This window comes from Dama dama, chromosome 27 (genome assembly GCF_033118175.1).
Source record: "Dama dama isolate Ldn47 chromosome 27, ASM3311817v1, whole genome shotgun sequence".
Lineage (NCBI taxonomy): Eukaryota > Metazoa > Chordata > Mammalia > Artiodactyla > Cervidae > Dama > Dama dama.
In genome coordinates this window covers 57,755,518-57,782,794 of record NC_083707.1, presented here as the reverse complement: position 1 = coordinate 57,782,794, position 27,277 = coordinate 57,755,518, and the positions used below count along the sequence as shown (strand labels likewise).

The 27,277-nt window shown below is 49.9% G+C and overlaps 1 protein-coding gene across 10 annotated transcripts in view; it reads right to left on the bottom strand.

The window, feature by feature from the left end:
• ZNF532 (zinc finger protein 532) overlaps positions 1-27,277 on the bottom strand; it is a 107,232-nt gene that overhangs the window by 33,887 nt on the left and 46,068 nt on the right. For all 10 annotated transcript variants that reach the window (XR_009690755.1, XM_061130655.1, XM_061130649.1 and 7 more), the window contains 4 exons: positions 22,721-25,080; positions 11,079-11,260; positions 6,764-6,940; positions 621-783 (listed from right to left, as the gene is read on the bottom strand). Coding sequence is in view for 9 of the 10 variants with exons in the window: in XM_061130649.1 (XP_060986632.1) it covers positions 621-783; positions 6,764-6,940; positions 11,079-11,260; positions 22,721-25,080 (2,882 nt within the window). In the remaining variant the exon portion in view is untranslated. The remainder of the gene's footprint in view (positions 1-620; positions 784-6,763; positions 6,941-11,078; positions 11,261-22,720; positions 25,081-27,277) is intronic.

Here is a 27,277-nt window from a genome sequence, read left to right as displayed (position 1 = left end):
AAGTTGGGAGAGTGGGTCGTCCAAACTGGACACTTATTCAGTTCATTGACTGAGCACCCATCAGGCGCCAAATACTGTGCCGTATCCTGGACATTTCACTGTCAGTTTACATGGAAACTTGATTTAAAAAAAAAAAAGACTATGAGATTCACAGGCATTAATTATAATGCAAACAGAACTGCTTAAGTAACTTCAAGGGAAAAATCTTTATTTTTCCAAACACATCAATATTTCTATGAATTAACGTAACTCATCAGAGTCCCTGTCTATTTCTAAATCCCACCTGACACCAAGTTCTCAAAAAAGTAAACTTCACAGCCATCATTTTCACATAGAAGAAGAGGGAAAAAAAACCACCTGAAACTGTATTATTTTTATACAGTCGGGGCATGCATTTGTTACTTGGCTTTGATTTTTTGTGGTATGCAGACCAGGACTCGGGAACAAAAAGCATCTCTCAGTCAAGAGAACTTGCTGATGACAGCACACTGAAGACTGCTCATACCAACGAGCAGCATCCATCCCTTCCCTCAACAGCGTCGCGCGGGCTTTACCGTCATCTGCGGCTCAGCCTGGACTTACGACCGATGGACGGACGGACAGAGGACAGGCGCACACACCTTGATGTGGTCCATCATGAGCTGCTTCTGTGCATATAAGAGAGAACAGTCTGGACACTTGAAGACGGACACCTTCTGGTTTTCAATGTGTTGGTCAAAGTGGCGATAAAGCAGGGTTTGCAGGGTAAATACGGTGTCGCACATGGAACACTTATATATTATTCTGAAACAGAAGAAAGAGGTGCAGGGGACCGTCAGTCAGCCCTCATCTCTCAGCCCAAAGGAGCTGCCACCTCACATCCGAGAACTCAGGAGGCGGCCGCACACACACACGGTGAGGAGGACAGGACGGCTGAGCTTTGAGACAAGTTTCCAGAGCAACTGGCATCACCCAGTGCCGCTCAACCTTAACATTTCAGGTCAGAGACACTCCGGCACATCTTCACTCGTGAGCTACTTTAACAAGCGCAAAAGCATCCTTCTGCTTTTTTTGCAACAGTTTTAAAGATCAGACGAGGAGATGGTGGTACCCTAGCCTGAAAGAGAAACTGATGAACAAAGCAGGCCCGCACATCTCAGGACGCCTGAACACGCTGTGACTGTTGCAGGTTTTCTTTCAGAGTCTGCAGCAGTTTTACATTTGAATCTCACTATTTCTGTGCCTTTCCTTAACACTGAAAGCCCTGCACCAGGAAACAATTATACATGAAAATATAGACCCATAAAAGAAAACCCACAAATCAAATGTTGCTTCAATACTTGAATACCTACTGTCTCTACATGGTTTAAAATAATCACTGTCTGCTACAAACCATTTCCCTACCTAGTATGTGACTACTAAGAAGCCTCCTTATATGAATTCAGTGGCTCTGAACCTTCTGGACAGTCCCTTCGTCCATCCACACTTTCCACTGGCCTCTGAGAGGGTGGGAGGGCGGGGTCTGGGAGAATGCAAGGACCCAGACGCCTCACTTCCCAGCCTTCACCTCCGGGAGTTCGCTGGGACACTCAGGGGGTCCCCATTTTCCAACACGGCTGTCCTGGCCCTGAGAGGAGGCCCTGGGGACGCCGGTGTCTCCTCTGAAGAGCCAGGAGCACTTGCACAGAGAACTCCAAAGGGCAGCAGAGGAAACGGCAGAGAAACCCTGGCCCGAGTCGTGAATCCGACGAGAAAGGAACACGTGAGGTTTCCTTGCTATTTCTGCAGGACAGCTAACAGAAGGGATGCCCTTCCCCTGGAAACCACCTGTCTGTCCTCACAGGGTCTTCATAAGAGAGCGCTTCTCATGCACCTTTGGACCACACTTTGTATTTCTCTACCCAAAAACTACCGATTTTTTTCCCTCTTTTTCCATGTGAGATTTATAAATGTAATGGGCGTGAGTGGCACGTGATTTTAGAAGATCCTGACATGTCAGCTACCCTGGCAGAGCACGAGCATCCCTGACTTGGAGAAGGGGGTACTTTTTTAATATCAGACATGGTTTACAGGACTTCATCATCCGTGCAAAGGTGATACATTAATATCTGTCAGTTACGAGCATTTCCCCACTGTCTGAAATAGCGGACAGCTAGAAAGAACCCCAACATCCAGTATAAGCAGATAAACAAGAGCAATAATGTATGAATTTAAAAAAAATATAAAAATTATGATGCAGACATATACCAATGACATGGAATGATCTTCATGCAAATTTTAAAGAAAACAGGTAAGACAACAGCATGGAGGACAGGCTCATATCTTTAAAAAGGGGCACAGAAAAGAATTAGCATGTAACTGTCATCATATCAGCTGGATGCCAAAACCCCTATTTATTTATTTAACCTATTCTTATTAACTGTTTTGCCTGCTTATACTTCCTGATCTTTCTTAAATTAGCACCTAGCAAAATGAAAAAAAAAAGAATAGTCTCAAGAAAAGAACTAAGATTTACTAGCTAGGCTAAAAAATTTTCTCAGGACTCTTGCTACATTTTCAGCAATAACTGCTTCATGAAAAACAGCATGGCTTGCTTTTATCCGTGCTACATGCCTTCCCAGTTTTATTTTGCTTTGTTGCCGTCTACTGAACTGCAAAGAAAGTAGAAAACAGGACATAATCTATTCACCTCGGACATAATCTATTCTTCTGAGGAACAGGTTGCTGGAATGCGCCTCACAAGCCACTAACAAATATCCAGGGGCAACAGTGACCTCACAAGCAGGCATGTGGGCACCGCCAGGCGGACCAGCGGCTGGAGGCGAGCATCCCCAGAGGGACGGGTGTGCAGGGAGCAGCCCCGAAGGTGTGAGGAGAAGATTCCTGCCAGAGGACACACCCTGAGTCCATGAGAGCGCGGGACGGAGTGGGAAGGAGGGTCATCTTCAGGACACGGGCCAGGGCTTCCCTGGCTGTCCAGGGGATCAGACTCCACGCTTCCAATGCAGGGGGCTCGGGTTCAATCCCTGGTCAGGGAACTAAGACGCCACATGCCACACTGCGTGGCCAAAAGGTAGAAGAAAAGAAAGAACATGAGGCTGAAATCCCCTGCAGGATGTGAGCAGAAAAGCCTGAGCAACTGCTCCAGATGGAGGGATGCCGGACAACTGAGTGCAGAGTGAGCTCCTGGACAAGGTTCTGTACCAGGAAGAAAGAAAAGGGGAAAAAAAAGATATCATCTCACAGTTGGAGAAATTTTCATGGGATCTATAAACTGGATGGTAAAATGTAAACCCATGCTGGGAGACTAGATGGTGGTAATAATGTACACAAGTGTCCTTCTTGGGAGGAGAAGCAGAACACACCCAAACATTTATGCCATGAGGCCCCGCTGTTCCTAAGTGGGAGGAAGAGAGGGAGAGACACAGAGAGAAAAGATGAAAGGATGAATCAAGTGTCGGGAACACTAACAGCTGGGGGACGTGGGTGAAGGGGACACACGCATTCTCCACAGTGCTCTTCCAACTTTTCTGTAGGAGAGAGATGATCACAGAATTAATGAACAGGTGCTAATATCAGAAAAGCCCAAATAAGGGTGCCATGAGCCTCAGAGACACACAGCTGGACCGTGAACACAGACGACTGGCCAAGGACAGACGGGGAGGAACCACAGGGAGACCTGCGGGCGGGGAGCAGGGAGGGCACGCAGGGCCGGAGACCGGTCCGCACAGACGCAGCGCCTACACGGCCACGGCCCTGGGGCATGCAGCTGGCAGGGGCGAGACTCTGAAAGCGGAACCTGCGAGTGTGACTTGACCCCAAACATAAGCCTGAGTGAACAGCAGGAGAACTGAACTAGAACAGTGGGAGCGGAGAGGAAAGTAGGAGGAGGGAAAGAAAGAAAGAGTAAGTCTAAACACCCACCCTCAGGTCAGGACAGAGTGCAACACCTGAATGTAAAAGCACATGAATAGTAAAAGGATTCCAAGCTCAAAACTGCGGCCAAGAGCCTCCACGGCCACGAGGGGTCCAGCCAGGTACAAAGCACGATATGTGCCCACGCCTGTCCCGAGGGGCTGCACCACGGCCCTCACATATGGCTCAGAGACCAGGGAATCTGCGTGCTGCCTCATAAACCCCAGGCCGGCTCTCCAGATTCGTCTTCATCTGAATCAAAGCCCTCCACCATGCCGTGATGACAGTGTGCGTGGCTTTATGTCCTGACAACCTGTTTCCAAGCTCTGTCTCTTACCCAGCTCCTCTCTGAAGTCCTCGTTTCTCGACTTGCATGCAGTTAGAAGCGGCAAAGAGAAGGACGCTGCGGCCCAAAAAACTGCTGGTTATTCAGCCATGGAGGAAGATACTAAAATAAAGTCACTGAATGGATCGCCGTAAAACTTTAGCAGCGGACATTCACAATGATCTCAAGATTACCCAGAAAAGATGAAAGGGTGTTCAAAGTTCCCTTTGACACGGCAGGGAAAGTACCTGACCACACACGGGTAAACAAGAAACGAAGACTGGGACGCTACCTGCACATAACGGGCACTACTCAAACGCTTGAAATAAAAATCCTATGCCGCACTTTTCAAGCTGAGGTGCAGGTCTTCACAGGTTCATTCTCAGACTTGCATATAGTCTCTAAAGGAAACGTGGGGTGGGGATTTTTATATTGACCTTCGAAAATTAACATAATCCATTTGCATAATACTGGACATTTGCATAAAACCATCTGTTAGCCAAATACCACTGGGAGGTTTCACTCGTGAGGTTCTACTCATTTAACGTGGGGCTAACTTAAAACAGTGACTCAGTGGTAAAGAATCCGCCTGCAGTGCTGGAGACCTGGGTTTGATCCCTGAGTCAGGAAGATCCCCTGGAGGAAGAAATGGCAACCCACTCCAGTGTTCTTGCCTGGAGAATCCCATGGACAGAGGAGCCTGGCGGGCTGCAGTCCAGGGGTCACACAGAACCGGACACAACTGAGTGACTGACGACAACAAATTAAACAGAACAGGGATCTAATGTTGAGAGAAAGCTTCCTGGTCAAACATGGGCCAACCAGCTTCCGGCAAGGCACAGGGAGGCAGGCCTGCCAGGAGTCTGCGCAGTGAAAGGGGGCCCTCGGCCTTGGAGGGCGGGTGACGGACCACAGGCCCCGGAGCCCAGGGTGCGGGCCAGACTCACCGCCCGAGGCATTGCTGCTAACTGACCCGGTGGTCTGCGAGTTCTGCTGTTCTTCACTTGTAAATTTGTTCTATAGTTTAAAACTCAGTTGTTAAAAAAACTCAGTTGTTAAAGCCTATATTTCGACTTGCACTTGTTAAAGACTTAGAAAAATTTTTTTCTAAGAAAATATTGGAATAACTTTTTCCCTGTACATCACGCAAATTTGAGGAGTATTATTTTAGCTTAATCATGTGCTATGCTGTATTCCCAGGTAACAGTGACTTTTCCCAGGCTTCACACCCATTCCAGTGAATAAAGTTTTATTTGTTTGAATTACAAAAACCAAGTCAGAAACTGTATTTATGGAGTGGGGGGGTGGAGGGAGACTATGCTAGTGCCCAAAAGCCTCACGACCGTGACCGTGACTATGACCAAAGGCTGTTTAACTAAAAATCACTAATGTCTGTCTTCACAGCCAAGACACCAAGTTGTGTGTGGATCCCCTAATTCATAACGTGTTCATTCTGAAGACCTACAAAGATCACAGCTGAAGGTCCGACTAGAATAAAGCTCCATTTTCTCATAGTTTTTTAGTAAACAGTGTCATTTCTATCATGTTGAGCCACGAACACTTCCCCCAAACTAAATGCTATGTGAAATACAATATGGCATGTACGCATATCTCCCCCAATACTTCCCTGATTATAGGTTCAGACAAAAACACAGCAATAGGCTTGAGGCAGCAGCTCTAGACACACATAATTATCGAATTATGCACGGCCACGAACCACACAGGAAGACACTGCCGTCAGCCTGGCCATCGGACCCGGGGCCAGGTGAGCAAGGCGGCAGGGGAGCAGAGGCTGGGGCCCCCCCACGCGCCGGGCAGAGGGGCCACGTGCAGGCATTCTAAACGCATCACTCCGCTTCATCTCCGGCAAACCCTGGGACAGACGTGTGACCCTCACTTTGCTGGGGTCGGGGTGGGGTCAAGGTCACCCCGCTGGCAGGTGGCGGCAGGATTCTGACCCCAGGGCCCCCACTCCGTCCTCTCTGCCAGGCTGCCGCCACGGCAGGCCACCAGCTACAACTAATCCACTGCAGGATTAAAGACTCCACGAGGAAAACCCTTACACAAGGAAGATGGAAATTAAGGCAAAAAATGAAATTTACTTTTACTAATCCAAGACTTATATTCGCCATGAAATTAACTTCAGGAACCAGGGTCTTCAGTTGACTTCATCTTCTAAAGAAAGGGTACTGTGAAAGTGTATAAGATGAAAAAAGAAACCATGAAAACTGAAAAGCTGACAGTTTTTTTAAAGCTTCTGAGAACCTAGGAAAAATCATCTTAAAAGAACAAAATCAGTCAATGTTCACATGTTTAGCAAAAACTGGTAACAAGAGCATAAACAGTCAGTGACATTTTTGGACAGAGACCTCACCCTGGACAGCGCTGAAAGCTGCAGGGAGTTATAAGCTGTCCTTCACAGAGCATAAAAATTGCACCGCGGCGTCATCTTTCACGTCTTAAAGTGTTACCCCACCGAACTCCCACCTCCGCTAAATTCCTGAGAAAGGAGAGGAGTAAACGTCGAGAGCCAGCGTGACTTACTTTGGTTCTCCTATCTTGATGCCAGGGTGCTGCGTGTAGGCATGGGAGTGTGTACTTGGGGCAGACTTAAACGCCATTGGGCAGATAGGACACTTGTAGAAGACTTCACAGTGAGAGCCTTGAATGTGAGACTTCAGTGCGGCCACGTCAGAGTACACAACATTGCAATGCACACACCTGTCAGAGAACAAACACACGGGCGTTAGTGTGAGACCGTCAGACCTGTGTGACTTAACTGCAAAATTGGGTCACATGAACATATTGGAAATAGCCCTTCTAGGTTTTTTGTATTTTTTTTTAAACGTGTGGGGTTTCTTCCATGTACAAGAGATCAATTTATCTTCATATATTTGAGAAGGAAGATCAGGAAAAAGAAAAATGAAACTCCGAGGGACTATTTTTTTGAGCATCTTTTATAAAGTTTCTAGGCACGAACATCCAGACTCCAAAACTGCGGTGGGACCGATGGAGCGTGAGGCCATGTCAAGGCCAGGAGCATGGCAAGACCCTACGACTTCAGGCTTTGAGAGGATGACCACGTGCTAGATTCTGAGGTGCTCACCCATCCCCAAGATCCGCTGGAAGAATTATTCGCCACCTGATACTACATGCCAGCGACAAAGGGACCCAGAGGGACAAATGAGTACCAGCTCGAAGCCACAGCCAGCGTCCTGTCCACCCCGAGGTGGTGAACGTACCTGGGGGCTACTGTAGAGAAGGCCGATCGCCTAGTGCATTTGTCTCCTGGAAATTCCATTTAAGCACACGACATTTGTTTAAGAAATGACGTGAATGATAAACTGCGAAAAGATAAGCCTCCCCCTATAAATGGCCTCTCGAGCTCACCTCTTCTTGAATAATAATTTGATGGTTAGCCCACTCCTCACTCAAATCTAGTCCTACAGAAACAAACTTCACAAGAAGAACAGAGACATTTCCCCCAGCCGCATCCTTCTCATGGACTCCCAGGACCACTCAGAGCCCACCCATTTATCACTCAGGCGTCCTTGTTGGCTCACCCCTGAAGATTATTCGAGGGTGGTCTCCCTGCTGACCCGCAAGGGTCTGCAAGGACAGGCCTTTTGTAACCCTTGCAGCCGTGTCCTGGGCGTGAAGGTGAGAGGCTGACCTGGAGGCCGAGGGCTGCAGACGGGGCTGAACCTAAGGTGCTTCTGTCCGAGACGTTCCCTCCTAGGTCAGGGAGCGGCTATCCAAGTCACTCTGAGCGGCACACTCTGAACTACGCGCGTTCTCTCGAGTGCGCCTTGTTAGGTAAGCTTTGTGAGCATTTCATAAAAATCATAATTAATGCCATAGCATTTCAAGTGACTGGAAGCATCCTGTTCAGCAGTATATATAATAAACAAATATGTATATATTATACATATATATATATACAGCATTAAATAATACTAGGAGAATAAAGAAAGCCCCTCTGTCTCATCCACCTGAACTGCAATTTCAGGCAAAAAAGCCACTCAGCCACACTGAAGCGATCTTGAGTGAACATGAACTTGGCTTGTCTGGAACAGGTTACCGATCCTCTGTGGGCCGGTTTCTCACTTGTTAAATGAGAAGAGGTGGACTAGATAATTTAGTGCTTCCCAACCCTAGAAGCTCGTAATTCCTATGAAAGAAGATCACCTAAAACAAAAACAGATCGGTTGCTAACTATTAAATAGAAGCACACGCTACATCAGGAATCATAAACAAATTTTTTTTCCTGGCAAGAGTACAAAGGTGATAGGCGAAGGGCAAAACACCAAGGAAGGGCTAATTCTCTGGAGTCTCCTGGAGTGAGAGGAAGATTCAACCCCTAATAAAGTCAACAAGAGGTTAGAGAATCGACAGCTGATGAAGGAAGTGGCTAAAGCCTGGTCCAAAGGGCTTCATGGAAACCAAGGGAAAGCCCTCCTTAATAAAAGGAAAGAAAGTAAAAAAATTTAAAAGAACTTCAGAGAAAGTTGCAAAATATCTGCCTGCAAGTGGGAAAAAAGATTCATGGGCAACAGGGGCCAATGAGGAATGTAAATAAGGTTGAAAAATAGAAGGAGAATTGGAAAGGTTCCTACAGCACTCTAATGCTACTAAAAATCTAGCCTACTAATAAATGTTTAACGTAGCTGAAGCCCTTTGTGTTCTAGGTGCCAATCAAGTTTCTCTTCATTTTAAAAATTAAAAACATAATAAAATGCTTACAGCATACAATCCTGTAATTCCCTCTTCCAGATGTAGATTCAGTGGATCGAGAAGAGGGAAAATTCAGAGAAATACTATACTTGACTTTTACCAAATCGACCAGAAGCTAGAGGTGACCCCGTGATAACTGGGAGACGGCGGTATGATCAGGGAGAGAGCACGTGGAAGAGACACACTCAGGCCGGGAGCTGCACTGGAGACACTCCTCTGGGTGAAAATAATTAAAAAAAAAAAAAAAAAATGGGGAAACTAAAAAGCCAAAAAGGAAAGGAGAAAAAGAAAATGTACAAGGTCAAGGGGCTGCTAAATCCCAGCCAAACAGCAGACCGAGCCGTTACTTGAAACAACAGGAAAACAACTAAGGTCAGATTTTGTTCTATTACCTAAAGAGGTGTAAACATGAACAAAATTTCAGAACACACACACACAGTGTTTTTATAGCTCTTGTAACCCTCAAGTGCAAGGGAGAAAAAACTATGCTAAATAGAAATTTTAGTAAAAATTCAAAGTGCCAAATTTAGGCAATGCCGTGAACAAGGTGGGGGAGGGGGAAGAAAAGTAAGGGATGGGCTTTTCCAACTGGGTTAATTACTGTGAGCCTGCCGACAGAGCTTTTGTTTTAATTTAGGAAAGATACCAGGAATAGCCAGAATTATGGGAGTCTCACTTCTTTTACTCATTCCAATTTAAGTGTACTTTCATTATATCAGAAAAATCAACTCTAAATGTCTGAGGAAATTGGCATCCATTGAAGGAACTGCAGTCATTAAGAGTGCAGAACTGCCTTCTATGTTAAACAAAGAACCCAGTAATAAAAGTTTCCAAATACGGGATAAGAACGAAAGTGTCACTGTGTGTGAATTCTGCAGCATCAATGTGAAGCGTCCCTCTTAAGCACTGCGCATGCTTCTGGATCACCCTCTAATCTTACTCTGCAACATACCCACGGAGAAGGAGATAAATAAACATCACACCACTTTAATAGACAGGGCACCAAGGCATAGAGAACACGTGCATTACCACACAATGAGCAGCAGAAGTGGCACCAAAAAAAACTCCGTTTTTTAAATTTCCAAACCAAAGGCTGTCTATTAGGTGGGTCTCAATCTATGAAACACCTGCACGTCACAGGTTTGGAGGGGTGAGATAAAAACGTGAAGTAAGTCTCATTGACAGAACCACCAAGAAATTGGTGACACCATGAACTAAATTTAACTGAAATAAAACTGTTAAATCAACACCAACTAGCCTTCATTTTGATAAAACATCAGAACTGTGTTACAACTTTAAAAAACAATTGTGTATTAACAGTCTAACGTTAACAGTACCTGGTAACCAAACTCTCAAAATAAGCCCACAATACAGTAACACCTCTATTAACAAAGACACTGTGTCTCAGTGACATGCTTTCTTGGTGGACCTCCACTGACTCAGAATGCAGACGGTCACAAAGTGGAGGATCGAGTTCAAACGCATCATCACGCATCATTAGGCCAACGTTTGGATTTGCTGGATGTTGTAAAAGACACATCTGAAGATCTAAGGGGGCAGGGACAGGGTCACAGTGAAGATGAGCAGAGACGCGGGAGGAGCCTGCGCCCAAGGACAGAGGAGGAGGAATCAAGAAGACGACCTGGGTGGGGGGCTCCTCCACAGGGAGCGACTGTAAGAGAGGATGTGTTGATACGACCCGGCCTTCAACACAAGAGAAAAGTGAGGGACCACCTCACCCTTTTTGTTTTGATGAGAAAAGTACTCAGAGGTGCAGAAACGTACTGTATTCTTACAGGGGTTAAAATGTAGGCAGCATGACAACGAAAGTCTGCTAAAAAGGGGGCAGAAAGGACAGAGGCTCCCGACAGTCGATCAAAGCCAAGCTTTGCCACATGCCCACTTTTGCCTGGCAGGAGGGGCCCCCTTTACCCTGGGCTTGGCATGGACCAGCGTCAACCCCACATGAAAGGATTCAAACAGAGACACCCCCGCTACAAATGAGCGAGGTTCCCAGAAGGTCTGTTGATCAAGGTATCACCTGTAAGAAAATGAAAACGCTGAGCACGGACCACTCAGAACCCTGCACAGGCTTCACGCGCCCGGAAATGAAGGGCATACTGACCGGAAACCCACTCTGCGCGTGTAGTGCAGGCAGTTCTTGGTGACGTGGGTCTGGAAGTGCACAGACCTGCAGATGGCGCCGCACTCGGGGCAGGTGTAGGGGGACTTGTGCTGGTGGATCCGCTGGTGGGAGGCGTAACTGCACTGGTTGGGGAGCAGCATCTGGCAGACCGTGCAAGTCTTCTAAACAAACCAGAGGGGAGACACGGTTGGTCCTACGAAGGACTTTCTAATACGCAGAGAAGCTTGGTTAGACCTCAAAGTGAGTATACATCGGTCATTGCAAACACTGCAATCGTTAATTTTAAGCCCAAAGAAAAGGCAAACTTAAAAAAGTTAAATGGTCAAGATAAAATGCCTTACCCCGTTAAAACACAAATAGTATGTTTGATAAAGTCAGGCTCATCCCCAAAGTGTGGTGTAAAGGGAAGGTTAGCTTCTGGGAGAGTTCCAATTTTGTTACTTTCACACATTTTTTTTTTTTTAGTGCGAAGAAGAGGTATTCTTATAAAGTAAGTTAGCAAATCTAATGTGTAATTAAAGTGCAAGTTTATGGGCATCTATCTTGACAGTGGTCAGAGTTCCCAGAACTCAGTAACTTTCTTCAAAATAATAAAAATTAATTAGTGGCTAACCCAGTTTTCTTTTTTGGCCACTTCAGTTATCAGTATTTGCGACGTGAAATACACGAATACAAAAGAATGGCCACAGTAGTCGGCTCTTCTTTTTTGCACATGATCTGGTCTTTAAATGGATGAACTGACCATTATACGATTTATGATTAAAACCAACAAATCACGTTCGGATACATAAATTCAGATATTAAATCGAGATTTCCAGACCTTAAAATCTAATCACATAAACTAAAACGGAGACCAAAATCCTCCTTAGGAAGGCCTCTACACCACTAACTAACAAGGAAAAACTGAAACACGTTACATGCTCTTCGTCCCTTTAGACATAAGCACTAAACATGGCAGGTTTTTAAAACAAAAAAACTTACAGTAAGTATAGATGGAGGACTTATTATCATTCCAAAGTTAGAATGTGTTTGATACTATTTGGACATTCATGCAACAAGTATCTACTATCTTCTAAAATGTATAATTTTTATTAAAGTCAGTTAAAGAAAAGTCTCAAAATATACTGTAGTTAAAAGTGAACCAATCTTTTATACTGACAACAGAATTAAGACATTTTCAAAACAGACTTTTTATTCTTTTAGCTTCTAAATCAAGCAAATTAAGGTTTCAGCTTCTAAGGAAAACTAAGGAAAATCAGAAACTCACTTGAAAACTCTTTCTTGGTTCTCTCCTGAAAGGACTAAAGTACAAATTTGATCCCATAAAATGTTTATTGCAGTCACACAATAAGAACATTACAGGCAGCTTTGATGAGGTTAAGCATCACTTTAAAATAGCATTCCTTTTCTAATAATACATATTCCAAAGATTAAAACAAGCCACAGCCAATGAAAACCAATCCACAGATGCATTAAGTAACAAATCCTGGTGACCTCTACTTTATCACAGGTAATCAACTGTTTCTTTGAATTAAAGGTTTCTATTCACTTTACCACACGGTTATTCATCCCAGGCAGTGAATTGTAACGTCTGCCTTTCCATAGGCATCTCAGAATGTCCTGCACTTACTGGGAATAAAATCAGTGTTTTCTACACTCAAGTCAAAGCGTTTTACTTTTACCCTATGCATTGAGCCCATTCCACTGTGAACCAAGTGGTGAACTGCATCCTTTAAATAGATGGACTTAGATACATCATCTGACTTGATTCTCATAAAAATCAATGAAGTAGATGGCATTATCTCCACTTCACAGGTGAGGAGAGGAGGTGTGGCGGAGTTAAGAAACTTGCCAGGGGCCCAGAGCTCTCAGGTGGAGGAACCAGGGTTTGAACTGGGCTCTGACCCATTCCAAGGCTGACAGAGGGGCGGGGGGAACGTGTGCACAGACGGCTGTGGCCACGATCACAGGCAACCCCCCACCCCACTCCACAGCGAGTCCTCCGTCCACAGTGACACGGTTTTATTATAGGGAAAGACAGCAACAAAAATGAGAGAATACCTTAAAAGGAGACAGAGCATGTATTCCCTTAAAGCGGAAACGAATTTTCACGTGTCTGCCATCAAGATATGTTACCAGGTACCCTTCACAGGACACATAAAATTCACTAGTTACTTTAACACGCGCCCCTATCAGATGCTTGTATGCTATCATAGTGCGTGTAACTATATTTAGTTAGGGAGGCATTGGTGGGTGAAAGGGCTTTCCTACTAGTAAGGCAAACTAAAATAAGTATCAACACTATTCGAGAAGAGATTTATGAATTAAGGTGCTCTTTATGACCGAAATCTCTGACTGCAGAGACTAGGGGAAACGTTAGCGAGGAGGTCACCTACACACCCACATTTCCATAGCGACCTGTCTCACTATCAATGAAGGGAGGAAGTGCTCCCTTCACACTGCACCGTGGCCCCCGGGGCTCCGCGAGGGCAGGTGGTGGTCTCCGCCCCGCCGACCACTGGCCAGCCACAGGAACCTGCCCTCGGCTATCTCCACTGGCTGAGGCTCCTCACCAACTCTGGGCAGACAAGCCAGAGCGGGGGCAAGGACCGATTCCCGGTTCCGCGATCCCTGCAGTGGAGTCCAGCTCCCGGAAGGGGGGGAGGGCGCGCGTCCTGAGCCCTGAGGTTCGCGCACACGCTCCCAGCGGACTCCCACGGCTCTCTGCTTACCGGCTCCCGCTCCACCCACTCCGTGTGCAGAACCAGCCAGCCGCCTGGGCTGCAGACCTTCCCTCCTGGACACCTGGGTGAGAGCCACCGTCTTAAACTCACGTGACACCGTCTGCCCAACCGCTCCCCTCCGACTTTTACAAAATTGATTGATTTATGTTGGGCTGCGCGGGCGTTGCTCTCGCTGCGGGTGCGGGCGTCTCACCGCGGTGGCCTCTCTTGCTGCGGCTCCCGGGCTCCAAGCACAGGTCAATGGCCGCAGCGCCTGGGCGGAGCTGCTCAGCGGCAGGTGGGAACCTCCGGATCGGGCATCGAACCCCCGCCTCCTGCTCCGGTGGGCGGATTCTTGCCCACCGAGTCGCCGGGGAAGCTCCTCCCTCCAGTTTCATCCGCTGTCCTTGTTTTAGGCAACAGGTCCCCTCTGCCTCCTGAAACGGTGCTGCTGGGTTTTCACAGCGCAGAGGAAGCTGAGCGAACGCCATTCGCTTCTCTGGGCTCCTGGGGACTCTTGGCAATGACACTCTCTCTGGACTGGGGGAAGCGTGCGGGCGTCGGGCCGGGCCAGGATCTCTTTGTGGTCTGTGACGATCTGACTGTTCTTGTTTTGATGGTTTAAACCAAAGAAAACAAAAATGTCTCTCAAAGCTCTAACTCTTCTATACAAGCTGAGAACGCTCACTAGAGGATAAAGCAGGTTAACGTGACAATGTCTGTCTCTGGAACAGAAAACAGCCTAAGAGAAAGCATTACACAGTTTCAGGTGTCTCTGAGTTTACTGATGTCACCTGAAACATAGAAAACATTTGCAATACTCAGGTAACAGGCAGCTGATTTTCAGTCTGGGGCAGACTCATTTGCTCAGAGAACTGCTACCTTTAGAAAGTGAAATACTACTTTTCAGCAGTCAGCTAACAGGAGAAATTAAAAGCTGGAAGGTAATCGAAATCATGTGACGACTACCCGTATTGCACCTTCTGTGCCCAAGCCTGGCACAGAAATCAATGGCTGATGCGGGGGAAAGGGGACACACGGAGGCCCTGGTGAGGATGCAGACAGCCTTAGGGCTTGACATCCTCTTTGCATCATGAGGAATTATCTGAGCAGATTGTTAAAAATATTTAAAGTAAAATCTTTGAGTAAAAGTATACTGAGCACAACAAGTCCAGCAAAATTATTTGAGGAACATAATTCTATGTGTTTCAGTTCATATTTTAGGGGAAGAAAGGCAGCCTGGGAAATGTAGAAGGGGGAAGATGAGGAAGGCCAAGGAAATGTGAGTGAACACAGCAGCTCCTGAAGCTTCCGCTTCAAGGAGACCAAACACCTGTGACGGCGTGAGACCCAGGGCAGAACGGTGTCACCTTCACAGTCAGCCCAGACGCTAAGGACACGGCTTCTGCCTCATTAACAGCAGTTTCGTAATCTTCCATCTACAATATAATCACCAAACGGCAATAACAATAATAATAAAAGTACACCAGTCGGCTTTCCGGCTCTCACTCCCCCCCAGTCTCACGATGGGGGCACAGACAAAGCGTTTCGTTTCCGACCCCTTAGACGGAAGGAGCACAGGGCGAGCATCACGGCAGAGACACCTGTATACGCCTCTGTGCACAAGGCCAGCGGCCGGGGTGCTTCTGTCCTCAAACCACCCTGCATTTAAAGGCCCAGTAAGAGCTGACAGTGAAATGAGCCGATTTTCAGAGAGCAGTATGGTCAACTTATATAATCTACTCGGATGACAGTCACTCACGAAGACAGATAAATTAACAGTTGATGACGTTAAAATAGAAACTGGGTCAGGACTACCCTGACCAAAATTAAAATTAAACATTTAGGAGCTGCTGCTGCTGCTGCTGCTAAGTCGCTTCAGTCGTGTCCGACTCTGTGCGACCCCATAGACGGCAGCCCACCAGGCTCCCCCGTCCCTGGGATTCTCCAGGCAAGAACACTGGAGTGGGTTGCCATTTCCTTCTCCAATGCATGAAAGTGGAAAGTGAAAGTGAAGTTGCTCAGTCGTGTCCGACTTCTTAGCGACCCCATGGACTGCAGCCTACCAGGCCCCTCCGTCAATGGGATTTTCCAGGCGAGAGTACTGGAGTGGGTTGCCATTGCCTTAACATTTAGGAGAGCAGGACCCAGAACCAAGCTAATAGTGATATTTTGGGTGGGTGAGGGAACTGAGGTGGGCTCCGTGGTTTCCTGAAGAAGCCACTTGAGCAGATACGGCTACAAACGAACTGGTGGGGGCTGCTGGAGATCATTTAATACACCAGGCACATTGTACCAGGTTGTACGACGCCCATAACGTCCCTTAACCTAAACTGAATCAGCACCCCTAAAAATAAGGACCACTGCAGGTAAGTCACCTTCATCTGCATTCTTGAAGCTATCGTGGATACATGGCAGGTAAGAGCCAAGATCTAATTCTGCCTGTGTCCAGTCGAGTCCAGCTCTTTGCAACCCCATGGGCCATACCCCACCAGCTTCCTCTGCCCATGGGATTTCCCAGGCAGGAAGACTGGAGTGGGCTGCCATTTCTTCCTCCAGGGGATCTGCCCGACCCAGGGGTTGAACCATCAGCTCCTGCGGCTCCTGCACTGGCAGGGGGATACTTTCTACTCCTGAGCCACTCGAAAAGCCCCAGTGTGGATGTGACATTGTTAGTCACTCAGCTGCATCCGACTCTCTGGGACACCATGGACTGTGGCCCGCCAGGCTCCTCTGCCCGTGGGATTCTCCAGTCAAGAACCCTGGAGTGGGTGGCCATTCCCTTCTCCAGGGCATCTTCCCGACCCAGGGACTGAACCCGGGTCTCCTGCACTGCAGGCAGATTCTTTACCACTGAGCCAGGGAGGCCCTCAGTGTGGACATAAACCCTGGAGTTTATTCTCATGAGGCTCATACGGTGCGACTATGAAGTTCTCTGCTTCTGTGTCAGTGTGAGAAACCAGAGAACAACTAGCAGGAAAGAAATCCTGCCCTGAGTCCTGAGTCGGCCACTAACTGGGCCTGTGTTTCCTCAACTGTAAAATAAAAGGGGAAGGGCACAACGCCCTCTGACTCCACCGGTGATGCAGAGTCTGCAGGAAGAAAACTGATGTCACCGATTCAGAGGCTATGATATGTGCTTCAGTCTGTACTCGGCTAAACTTAACTGCTGTTTTACCGAGAGGAGAAGCAACGACATTCCAGGACACGTCATTTTCCATTATTAAAACTACAGCTGTGGGCTCTTCACTACTTCACGGAGCAGAGGGAAGCTTCTCCAGCCCGCTCTCACTCCTTTTGTCCTCCTGCCCTGAGGCAGGTTATATCCCTGGGTCGGGAAGATCCCTTGAGCAGGAAATGACAACCCACTCCAGCATTCTTGCCTGGAGAATCCCATGGACAGAGGAGCCTGGCGGGCTACAGTCCATGGGGTCGCAGAGTTGGACACAGCGGAGCGACCAGGCCCGCCCCCGGGGCCGATGTACCAGTGTTCAAAGTGCCGGGTGCCCCCTTTCTATTGCACCACATGGTTCAGGGTGACTGGGAAGGGGATGGTCCACCTAGATTCTCCATCTTACACCCCGGCCTGGGGGCTTGCCCTCCTCAGAAGGGCCAACAGATGCAGGCACGGCCTGACGTGCCCTGGGGTCCTGGCTGGGATCCAGACTGGGGGCAGCAGGACGCAGGGTGAAGAGGGCCTGGAGCTAAACCACAGATGCCCACCCATCTCTTGGCAGAGGCCTGCCGGGGTTAGCGGAGCACAGGGCGGGTTGACGGTGAAGCGGCACTCAAGGCCGTCACTGCCGTGGAGAGACCGCCCACACAGCATGCGCAAGAGGAGCAGCAACTGGCAAGGCAGGTTTCAGCGAATGCCATCAAGCCTTCCTTTACCCCACGACACGCAGGCCAAGCCTCCAGAGCCGGAGCGTGTAACATGCAGGGTGAGAGGGGGTGTCACAGGGACAGAAAGAGAGATCCTCGACTGGGTTACAACAAGCACCCACAAACAGGCCTCAATGACATCTGACAAAGCGCAAAAACGGCAACTCAGTGGAGGAGAGACAGCCTTTCGGGCAAATGTGTGCCAAGGCGCTTCGGCTGTGTCCAAACTCTGTGCGACCCTGTGAGCGCAGCCCACCAGGCACCCACTCCAGCATCCTTGCCTGGAGAATCCCATGGACAGGGGAGCCGGACAGGCTACATACAGCCCATGGGGTCGCGAGAGTCGGACACAACTTGGTGACGAACCTCTGTCCGTGGGATTCTCCAGGCAGGAACACTGGAGTGGGTTGCCATGCCCTCCTCCAGGGGATCGTCCTGACCCAGGGATGGAACCCAGGTCTCCAGTCTACCGCATCAGCAGGCGGATTCTTCATTACTAGCACCACCATACCGGAGAAAAACGACATGCGTGGGGGAAAGAAATCTCAACCTAAGTCTCACAAATTATACAAAAAGTAACACAAAATGGATCACAGACTTAAATGCAAATCATAAAAACATTTTCAGAAAAAAAACATAAAAGGTTTTCAGAAAAAAAAAAAAAAAGGTTTTCAGAATCTAGAGCAAAGAGTTCTTAGACATGACGCCAAAACCACAAGCCATAAAAGAGAAAACTGATAAATGGGACTTCGTCAAAATTAAAAACATTTACTCTGTCAAAGACCTAACAAGATGAAGAGTCAAGTCACAGACTGGGAGAAAAGGCTGGCAACCACATAACAAAGGACTGATGTCTAAAACATACCAAGAACTCTTAACACGCAACAGTAAAAACAAACAAAAAAACTAATTAGAAAATGGGCAAAAGACAGGAAAAGACATTTCACCAAAAAGGATATGCAGACGGCAAATAAACGTAAAAAGATGTTCAACATCATTTGCTATGGAGAAAACACAAATTAAAACCATAAGACATCACTACACACCTATCGCGATGGTGAAAACCCCAGGACATCACAACTACACAGCTATCGGGACGGTGAAGACCCCAAGAGATCACTACACACCTGTCCGGATGGTGAAGATGAATGACGCTGCCACCAGATGCTGCTGAGGGTGGAGAAACTAGGTCATTCATACGCTGCTCTTGAGACACCGTGGAGAAGAATTTATTAATAACATAAATATGCAACCACCCACAGCCCAGCACACAAAGGAGTCTCCTCCCTGAGAGATGACAACTGATGTTCACACAAAAGCCTGCAGACAAGTGTCTGTGGCAGCTTTATTCATAACAGCCCCAAACTGGGAGCGAAGAAGACCTCCTTCAGTGACTGGATGGGCTAAGCACCTTGGGCACGAACATATGATGAATGACACCCAGCAATAGAAAGGAACAAACCAATGATGCATCCAGCCACTTGGATGGATCTCCAAGGAATGATGCCGAGTGAAAAAAGCCAATCTCAAAGGCTACATGTGGTAGGGCTCCATTTTTATAACATCCCCAAAATGACAAAATTATAGAAATGGAGAAGAAATCAGTGGATCCTAAGGGTTAAGAATTGAGGTAGGGGTGGGAGGAAGGTGGCTGTGGCTCTAAAAAGCCAGTATGGAACTTCCCTGGCAACTCGGGGGCTAAGAATCTGCCTTCCAACGCAGGAAATGCCTGTTCAATCCCTGGGCAGGGAACTAAGATCCCAAACGCCACAGGGCAACAAAAGCCAGGTGCCAGACTCCTGAGCCCAAGCACTCTGGAGCCTGCGCGCTGCAACACACACCCAGCGCAGCCAAACAAAAAGACAGTAATCACGATAAATAAAAAGGCAGTGTGAATGATCCTTGTGGTCACCGCAAGGTTCTCCGTGTTGACAGCATGCGAGTCAACAGCCCGGATTCACACTGTTTAATAGTTACTCTGCAAGAGGCTGCCTCTGGGGAAACGGGCAAAGGGCACACAGGATCCCTCTGTACTCTCTCACCTGAACCCACAATCATCTCGAAATGAAGTTTAATTCAAAAACGAAATGACTGGAGAAGACTCCAGGCAGGCGCACAGGGACGTTCAGCATTATCAGCTAAGCTGTTTGAGTTACCGTGGCAACTATAAGTGGCCGGTGGGCAGGAGAAAGCGAGTACAGGAGGCCGGCGGGGAAGGAACACTGGGCGCCAGGGACCCAACACACCTCTCTCCAGGTCTGCTGGACGCCTGAGGTCACGCCCTTTAACCTCCTGAGTCCAGGCGAACAGGGGTCAGTGTGGGAGTCTGCTGTAGGACGCAGCGGTCCCCGATCTTTTTGGCATGAGGGACCAGTTTCGTGGAGACAAGTGTTTCACGGGCCAGAGCGATGGTTTCAGGATGATTCGAGTGTATCATGTTTACGGTGCACTTTCTTTCTATTGCTCTTACATCAGCCCCTCCTCAGATCATCGGGAATGAGATCGCAGAGGCTGGGGAGCCCTGTGACATGGTGATTCTGAGACCCCTCTGCAGACCTAGGGAGGCCGCCCTGCACAGGTCCCGCCCTGGGGGAGGGACACAGCCGCCTCTGGCTCCGTTCACCCATGAGTTACCAAGAAATGGGGAGGCTGATGGAGAGACAGGAGGGGGCGTGGACAGAGGCACTCAGGAAAGATTGGACTTGAGCTTCGCCTTTGGATCTTTTTCCAAAATTCAGAAGTTGAACCAAGTGTTGTGAGTGCCCTTCTCCCGGAGGTAACAGTTTATCCAGGTGGACTTTTGCCCTTGCTCAAATTTAAGTTCACCAACTGTAAACTGCGGCCAATGGTCGTGGGAACAGCAAACTGGAGATGAAATGAGGAAATTTTCTCCTTCCTCTCTTGTTCGAGCTGTCTTCAGCCCCACCTCCCACCGCTGCGCTGAGCTCCCGCTGCGTTGAGCCTGGTTGAGCAGGAGCCGTGGGGCTGCCTGGACCTCCTGGGTTGCAGGGAGGATGCGGGGGGCCTCGGGGGTCAGCTGATGGAGCTCACGAAGGGGAGACGCTGCACACCCCAGGGCCCAGGCTAGCCAGGCCGCTTAAGAGACCAGGCTGCCCCTGGGTGTGCAGACCCCAGGCCGTGGTGAAGGGGGTGAGGTGCATCTGCAGGTGGTCGGAGTTCCCTCAACAGGACGCTCTGCTCGGGGAAGGGGTGGTGGACGGAGGGGACCCTGGCTTGGCAGAGTCCGAGGAAGGAGCCAGGATGGGGTGGCCTGGCTCGGGAGCTGAGGCAGGTCCTGCCCTGAGCCCTGATCGGGGCCCCGGGGGTGGCCGGGCATCTTGCCACATCCCGCCCCCTGACGCACACACCCGCCGGGCGACCCCACCCGCCCTCTCCCCGAGGGAGGGCTTCCTTCGACCCGGGCTGGTTCCTGAGCCTATGTGGTTACACAGAAACCAGAAACGAGGGGAAGCCAGGGAAGAAGGAAAATCCCGACCTGCCTGCGGCCTCCTCCCGCCTCGGAAGGGAGTGGACTGCCCTGAGCCAGCCCGCCGGCCGACTGTGCCCTGCACCGGAATCAAGACACACTCCACCATCCACAACACACGGAGCCGAGGAAACCGCTCTGTTTTTAAACTGCATCCCCTTAGGATGCAGAGAGAAGACTGCCTCTTTGATGAAATGGTGAAAAGAGAAGAGGGACCCAGATGGGACCTAGGCCCTGTCTCCAGGATGTGCTGGGGGTCCTGCCAGCCATCACTCCTTCCTGAACCAGCGTCACTCTCTGAGTAGGTCACTGTCAGAGACAACCACACACACAGCATCCAGCGTCCTCCCTGCGAGAGTGCTCCTGAAACGCTTTATCATCTCCACTTCCACTCAGCTGAACGTCCAGAGGGGGGAAAAAAAATCCCTGAGGCTTGCTTCATCTTTTGTTCCCCAAACTCAAATCCTACTAATACAAAGAACTTAGCTCAGTCGTTGACCTCAGGGAACTGATCGTGGTTGACAGGACCGGAAGTCTGAACCACAGCATAAACCTCGTAAATGAGATAGTGGAGACAAACAGAGGAAAAGGTCAGTTTTCCACCAGGGCTTCAAAAGCAAGAGTGTATCAGCTCAAACTGGGGCTCCTCCCAAATTTACAAGTTTCCTCCGGTTTGGACAATGAATCCCGCGCTCTCTCTCTCTAGCTTGTGTGAATTTCATGCAACAGGCCCAGTGACTTCCAGATGACAGATATCATATATTTAGAGTAAGACACATTTAATGACTGCCCAGAAGCTGTGTCGTGGACAGAAGCAAAATAACAGAGGTAAAATCGCTAGCCAGTGCCCACTGCGAAATGCATCTCGCCAACATCAACCTACATGTCACCACAAAAACACAAAAGAAAAATGCCACAAACAAATGCAGAGGTATTCTATTTAAACGGAGATGCATTTTTCATTTGTAGCTTAAATTCGCTGCAGTGGAGAACATTACTGAACATACTAGACCAACATTAAGCAAAAATGCCTTAAAAGTGGGTACCGACCGGGTGTGTTTAACTATAAAAGACAGTAATTATAAACGACGACAGGAATTTTTTAAATTCCCAGATGGTCGCTAATAAAGGCGTCACTGGGGATCGGCCTGACTGCAACACTCAATACAATGTCACGACACTATCACCTGTCAGAGCTCAGACTTCTGACATAGATGCCAGTGACCCAACAATTAAGGCCGCCTCTACCTGCCCTAAATCTAAGATGCCATAGCTCAACTAGCACACAGAGTTTCTATCCGTCTAAAAGAATCCTTGGCTCCTCAAACTGACTTCTACGGAAGATTCACATTTGAACACTGCTCCATGAAAACACTCCTCTCTCTCTCTCACGCATGTGTGTACACGTATACACGGACACTCACAGCCAGACCCCCGTCTAGCTGAGCTCCCACCCGAAATAGCAGGTAGAGCGCTCACGTCTACTACAAATTCATCACCGAAACACCGAAATGTAAATGATACTCTACTTGTCCGCTCGTATCTGCAGCCTGCTGGAAGTGGGTGGCCAGCGACGTCTCGTCCTGGAAGACTTCGTTACACTCCAGACACTTGAGGCTGTGTCTGCAGAGCTTGGAGGGGTCTTCGTCCAGGGGCATGGCGGGGGTGATGGGCGTGCTGGAAGGGGCCGATATGACCGTCCCGGTGATGCCAGGCTGGATTTTGGTGACCGTGTGCGCGCCGGCTCCCGCGGAGCTGGGGAGGCTGGACGACGAGGCGGGGGTATTGCTTGACGGGGAGACAATCATCTGATCCGCCGGCACCGGCTTCAAGATCAGGTGTGAGCACTGCATCACCACGCCCTTCTCCTTGTGCCCGCGGGCGTGCGACAGCAGGCTGCACTTGTTGTAAAACACCAGGTTCTTGGTGCAGTGGTTGCAGGTCACTTCGATGCGCACGCTGCGCCGGTCGTAGTGCTGGCTCAGGCTCTTCTCCAGGGCGAAGGAGTCCCCGCACTCCAAGCACTTGTAGCCGCGGGTCGGCAAGGTGATGCCCGCGTTGGCAGGGGGGCTGAGGTTGGGGACGTAAACTGGGACTGGGTTGACGCTGCTCAGCACCTTGTTGAAAGCCTCCACCACGGAGCTCTGCAGGGACGACACCACCTGCACCCGCGACACCTTCTTGGGCGGCTGCGAGGCCGCGGCACTGATTATCGCCTGCTTGATCTGCTGCTGCGGTTTCGTCAACACCTGGCGGAGCTCGGAGGTGGCCTGGGCGCCCTGAGGCAGGAGGTTAAGGTTGGCGAGGTGCACAGTCTTTGGCACGAGTTTGGCGTTGGCCAGGCTGGAGGCCGGCACCACCACGGTCTGCTGCTGGATGGCGTTGGCGGCTTTGATGATGGCGCTGCTGGCGCTCTGCACGGAGGCGGCGGAGATGACCGTGGCCTTGACCGTTGTGTTGTTGGCCAGCTTCAGGTTGATGACTTGGGAGCCGGCCGTCTTCACGGCCGACACCGGGAGGAAGGCGGTCGCCACGGGCTTGATGGTGACCTGCTTGGGGGTCAGCTCGGCTGGCGCCACGGTGTTGGCGACCACGGACTGCAGGGGCGCCCGGGGCGGGGAGGCGAGCACGGCGGCAGGGGCAGGGGGCGACAGGAGCGAGGTCATTGAGGCCACCACGGGCCCCGCCTGCTCCGAGGGCTTCCTGCCCGCCTCGAGCTCCACCTCAGGCAGCACCCGCGTCACCGTCCTCTTGATCTCCCCGGAAGACGTCTTGATGGTCTTGATGCGAACTTTGGGGATTGCTGGTGTCGACCCCGCGGGGGAGGCTGGCGACCCCTTGCTACTGTTTTCGCTGGAAACGCTCCGGGGACTGTCCGGCTGCTTCAGGGATGCTTTCTTCGTCCCGTCGATGAGGCTCTGGGGTTCGGGAGACTTCTCGGTGGCTCGAGGGCTGTCGTTGACATCCTTCGGTAACGGAGAGGACTCCCGGGAGTTGGTCGCCGGCTCTTTGGAGGAGTCAGAGGCGGCTTTTTTTGCACTGAGCGCCGCGATCGCGGCGATGCAGGAAGAGAGTTTGGAGGATGGCTTGGTCCGCGATGACGCCGTGCCACCAAGGCCAGCATCGTTCTTCTCGGAGCCCAGCTTCCCCTCGTGGACCCTGTTCTCCAGCACCTTTTCAGAGCTCTCCTTCAGCTTATCCTCCATCTTTCTGACTTTGAAAGGTTCGTAAACGCTCAGGTTTAGAGAATTTGTCTCCGTCTCCCTCTTGACAACTTTGCTTTTCTCAAGGCCGCCCGGCACTGGGACGCCAGCCTTGCTCACACCCTCTCCCCCGAGCGCCTTCAGCTTGTCGTAGTCCTGCTGGGGGCCTGAGCCCGCCAGCACGTTCGCTCTGAAGCCCGCGCGCGGGTCCTCCTTGTCCGGGGGGTCGTCCACCTCGATCTTCTCGTCGTCGTCAAACTCCTCCGCGCTAGAGATGGGGCTGAACTGGCTGAAGGCCGAGTCCTTTAAGGTCACCTCTGAGGTAGGCACGTCTCCCTTCAGGGACTTCGATCCTTCCTTGCCGTACGTGTCGAGAGAGGAGGCCGTCAGGAAGCCGTTGTGCAGGCCGTTGCCGGGGGGGTTGTGGCCGTCCTTCTCGGCGCCGTCCGAGGCGTCGATGCTGCGGACGTTCTTCACGATGACACTGACGCCCACGTCCGAGGAGGACGGCGCGTGCGCGTCGTCGTCCGCCTGGGCACCCTGCTTGATGTGGCTCTCCTGGTCGTCATGGGCAGACTCGATGGCTGCTTTCGGGTCGACCATGTCGGGGATGTCAAACGCTGCCAGCAGGTCGTCAAAGTCGGGGGTCTTCATATCCCCCATGGTCATGAATTGGATCAGATGTTCTGTGAAATGAACAGAAAAACAATTCCATCAGCAACGCCCCGCTCAGACAGACATCCCTGTAGGATTCACACCGACACAGGGATGGCTACCAGTGAGACAGCAAGTCCCCGTGTGCCTTTATCATAAAGTCGGCACGCTGAGCCAAAGTGGACGAACGTTCCGAGAACGAGTATAAACTGATGATTACAACTTTGAAGCAATTCTTCCAAAATGCTGTCAGCACAGCCAGTACGGAGTCTCTCTAACAAGCAGATCAAAACTATTAAAGCACAAAGAACAGGTTCCGGGGTAACCACCAGCAAATACTGTTCATCGTTGGATTCGTCTCCTTGTTTTCACAAAAAGCTACTTCCAAATGTATTTTGACCTTGACAGCATTTCATTCTACAGGCAAAGTTATCCCTAATATAGTCACTGTCAGATCTGGGGTATCACATTAAAAGAAACACAGGCCAAAAAAACCAATTACAGATTTCAATTCATCCGTGGAAGTGAGCATCCCAAGCCAGCATAAGCCTTCTACTGCTAATCAAGTTGCATCTGAGATTTTTAAAAATCCCCAAGGAGCTCATTCTATCAGTTTTTATTTAACCCCAATTCTCCCCCATGATGGTAGGGGAGAAAGAATACTCTCCCACCAGAAAACTATAGTGTCCCTTCCACCTTACTCCCTACTCTGGCAGTTTTGCTGGTTAAGGGAATGCACATCTGCCTCCTAATAACCATTCAGTCAACACGGTCATGCAAGTGGCTGTGGCAGCTGAAGGTCCTCCATGGACTCACTCCCAGCATGGGGCAACATGGACCCAAGGGCCAGGCAGAGCCCACAGGAGGGAGGCCCTCTCTTCCGCAGCCAGGCTAGGTCAGCTTGGCCAACAGGCTGAAAAGAAGTGCTTCCATTAATCCCACAGAGCCCCTGGGTGATGGAAGGGTACAGGGCTTTAAGGAAATGAACAGTCACAGCCATAACTAAAAGAAGCATGTGTGTGCTCGGTCATGTCCAACTCTCCACAACCCCGTGGACTGTGGCCCGCCAGGCTCCTCTGTCCACAGGACTTCCCAGGCTAGAATACTGGGGTGGGTTGCCATGCCCTCCTCCAGGGGGATCTTCCCAACCCCGGGATCGAACCCAAATCTCTTCTATCTCGTGTATTAGCAGGCGGGTTCTTTACCACCGGCGCCACCCGGGAAGCCCCCGACTACAGAGGAAGGATGTTAAACACACAAACCACTTGGGGTCTTGACAAGGAGCCCTCATACTATTGGGGGCCTCTCCTCCTCCTCCGTGAACCCCGGAGCACCCCATTTTCTGAGGCGCTATTTTCTGTATGCGCTACACCGCAGGGGTACTGGTCTCTTCTTACCCACTGGCCTGCCAGCTGCCTAGGGACGGGCAGCATCTCACTCGCCTGGGTGCCATAAACGCCAACTAGCCAAGAGGACACATGGATCGGGGACCGGGAAATAGGAGGTACAACAGGAACAGCCCCCCACCCCAGCGCGGTGACCCTCGGGCAGCGAGGGCGCCTCCCTGAGGCCGCTCCTTCCGTCGGTGGGGGGGGAGGTCAGCCGCCAGGAAGGCCAGGGAAGGAGGGAAGCAGGGCGGAGAATGAGAAACAGGAGACAGAAGGAGAGAGAGAAACGGGCAAGAGGAGGAGGAAGCGGACTCAAGTCACAATCAGCGTCGGAAGAGACGAGGGTCGGGGCTGGCTGGAGGCAACTGTATTTTTTTAAGATTTTTCTGATGTGGACCATTTTTTAAGTTTTTATTAACTTCACTACAATATTGTCTCTGTTTTATTCTTTGGCCAGGAGGCATGTGGGATCTTAGCACCTGGACCAGGGATCGAATCTGTACCCCCTGCATTGAAAGGGCCACCAGGGAAGACCTTCAGGCAACTTTCAACATAAGAATCAGCCTCAGCCATTCGCAGACACCTAGACGTCCGGGGGTCGCGAAGAGTCGGATGCGACTGAGCGACTTCACTTTCACTTTTCACTTTCATGCGCTGGAGAAGGAAATGGCAACCCACTCCAGTGTTCTTGCCTGGAGAATCCCAGGGACGGCGGAGCCTGGTGGGCTGCCGTCTATGGGGTCGCACAGAGTCGGACACGACTAAAGCGACTTAGCAGCAGCAGCAGACTCTCCTGGGGCTCCCTAGGTGGAGCTAGTCGTAAAGAATCCGCCTGCCGATA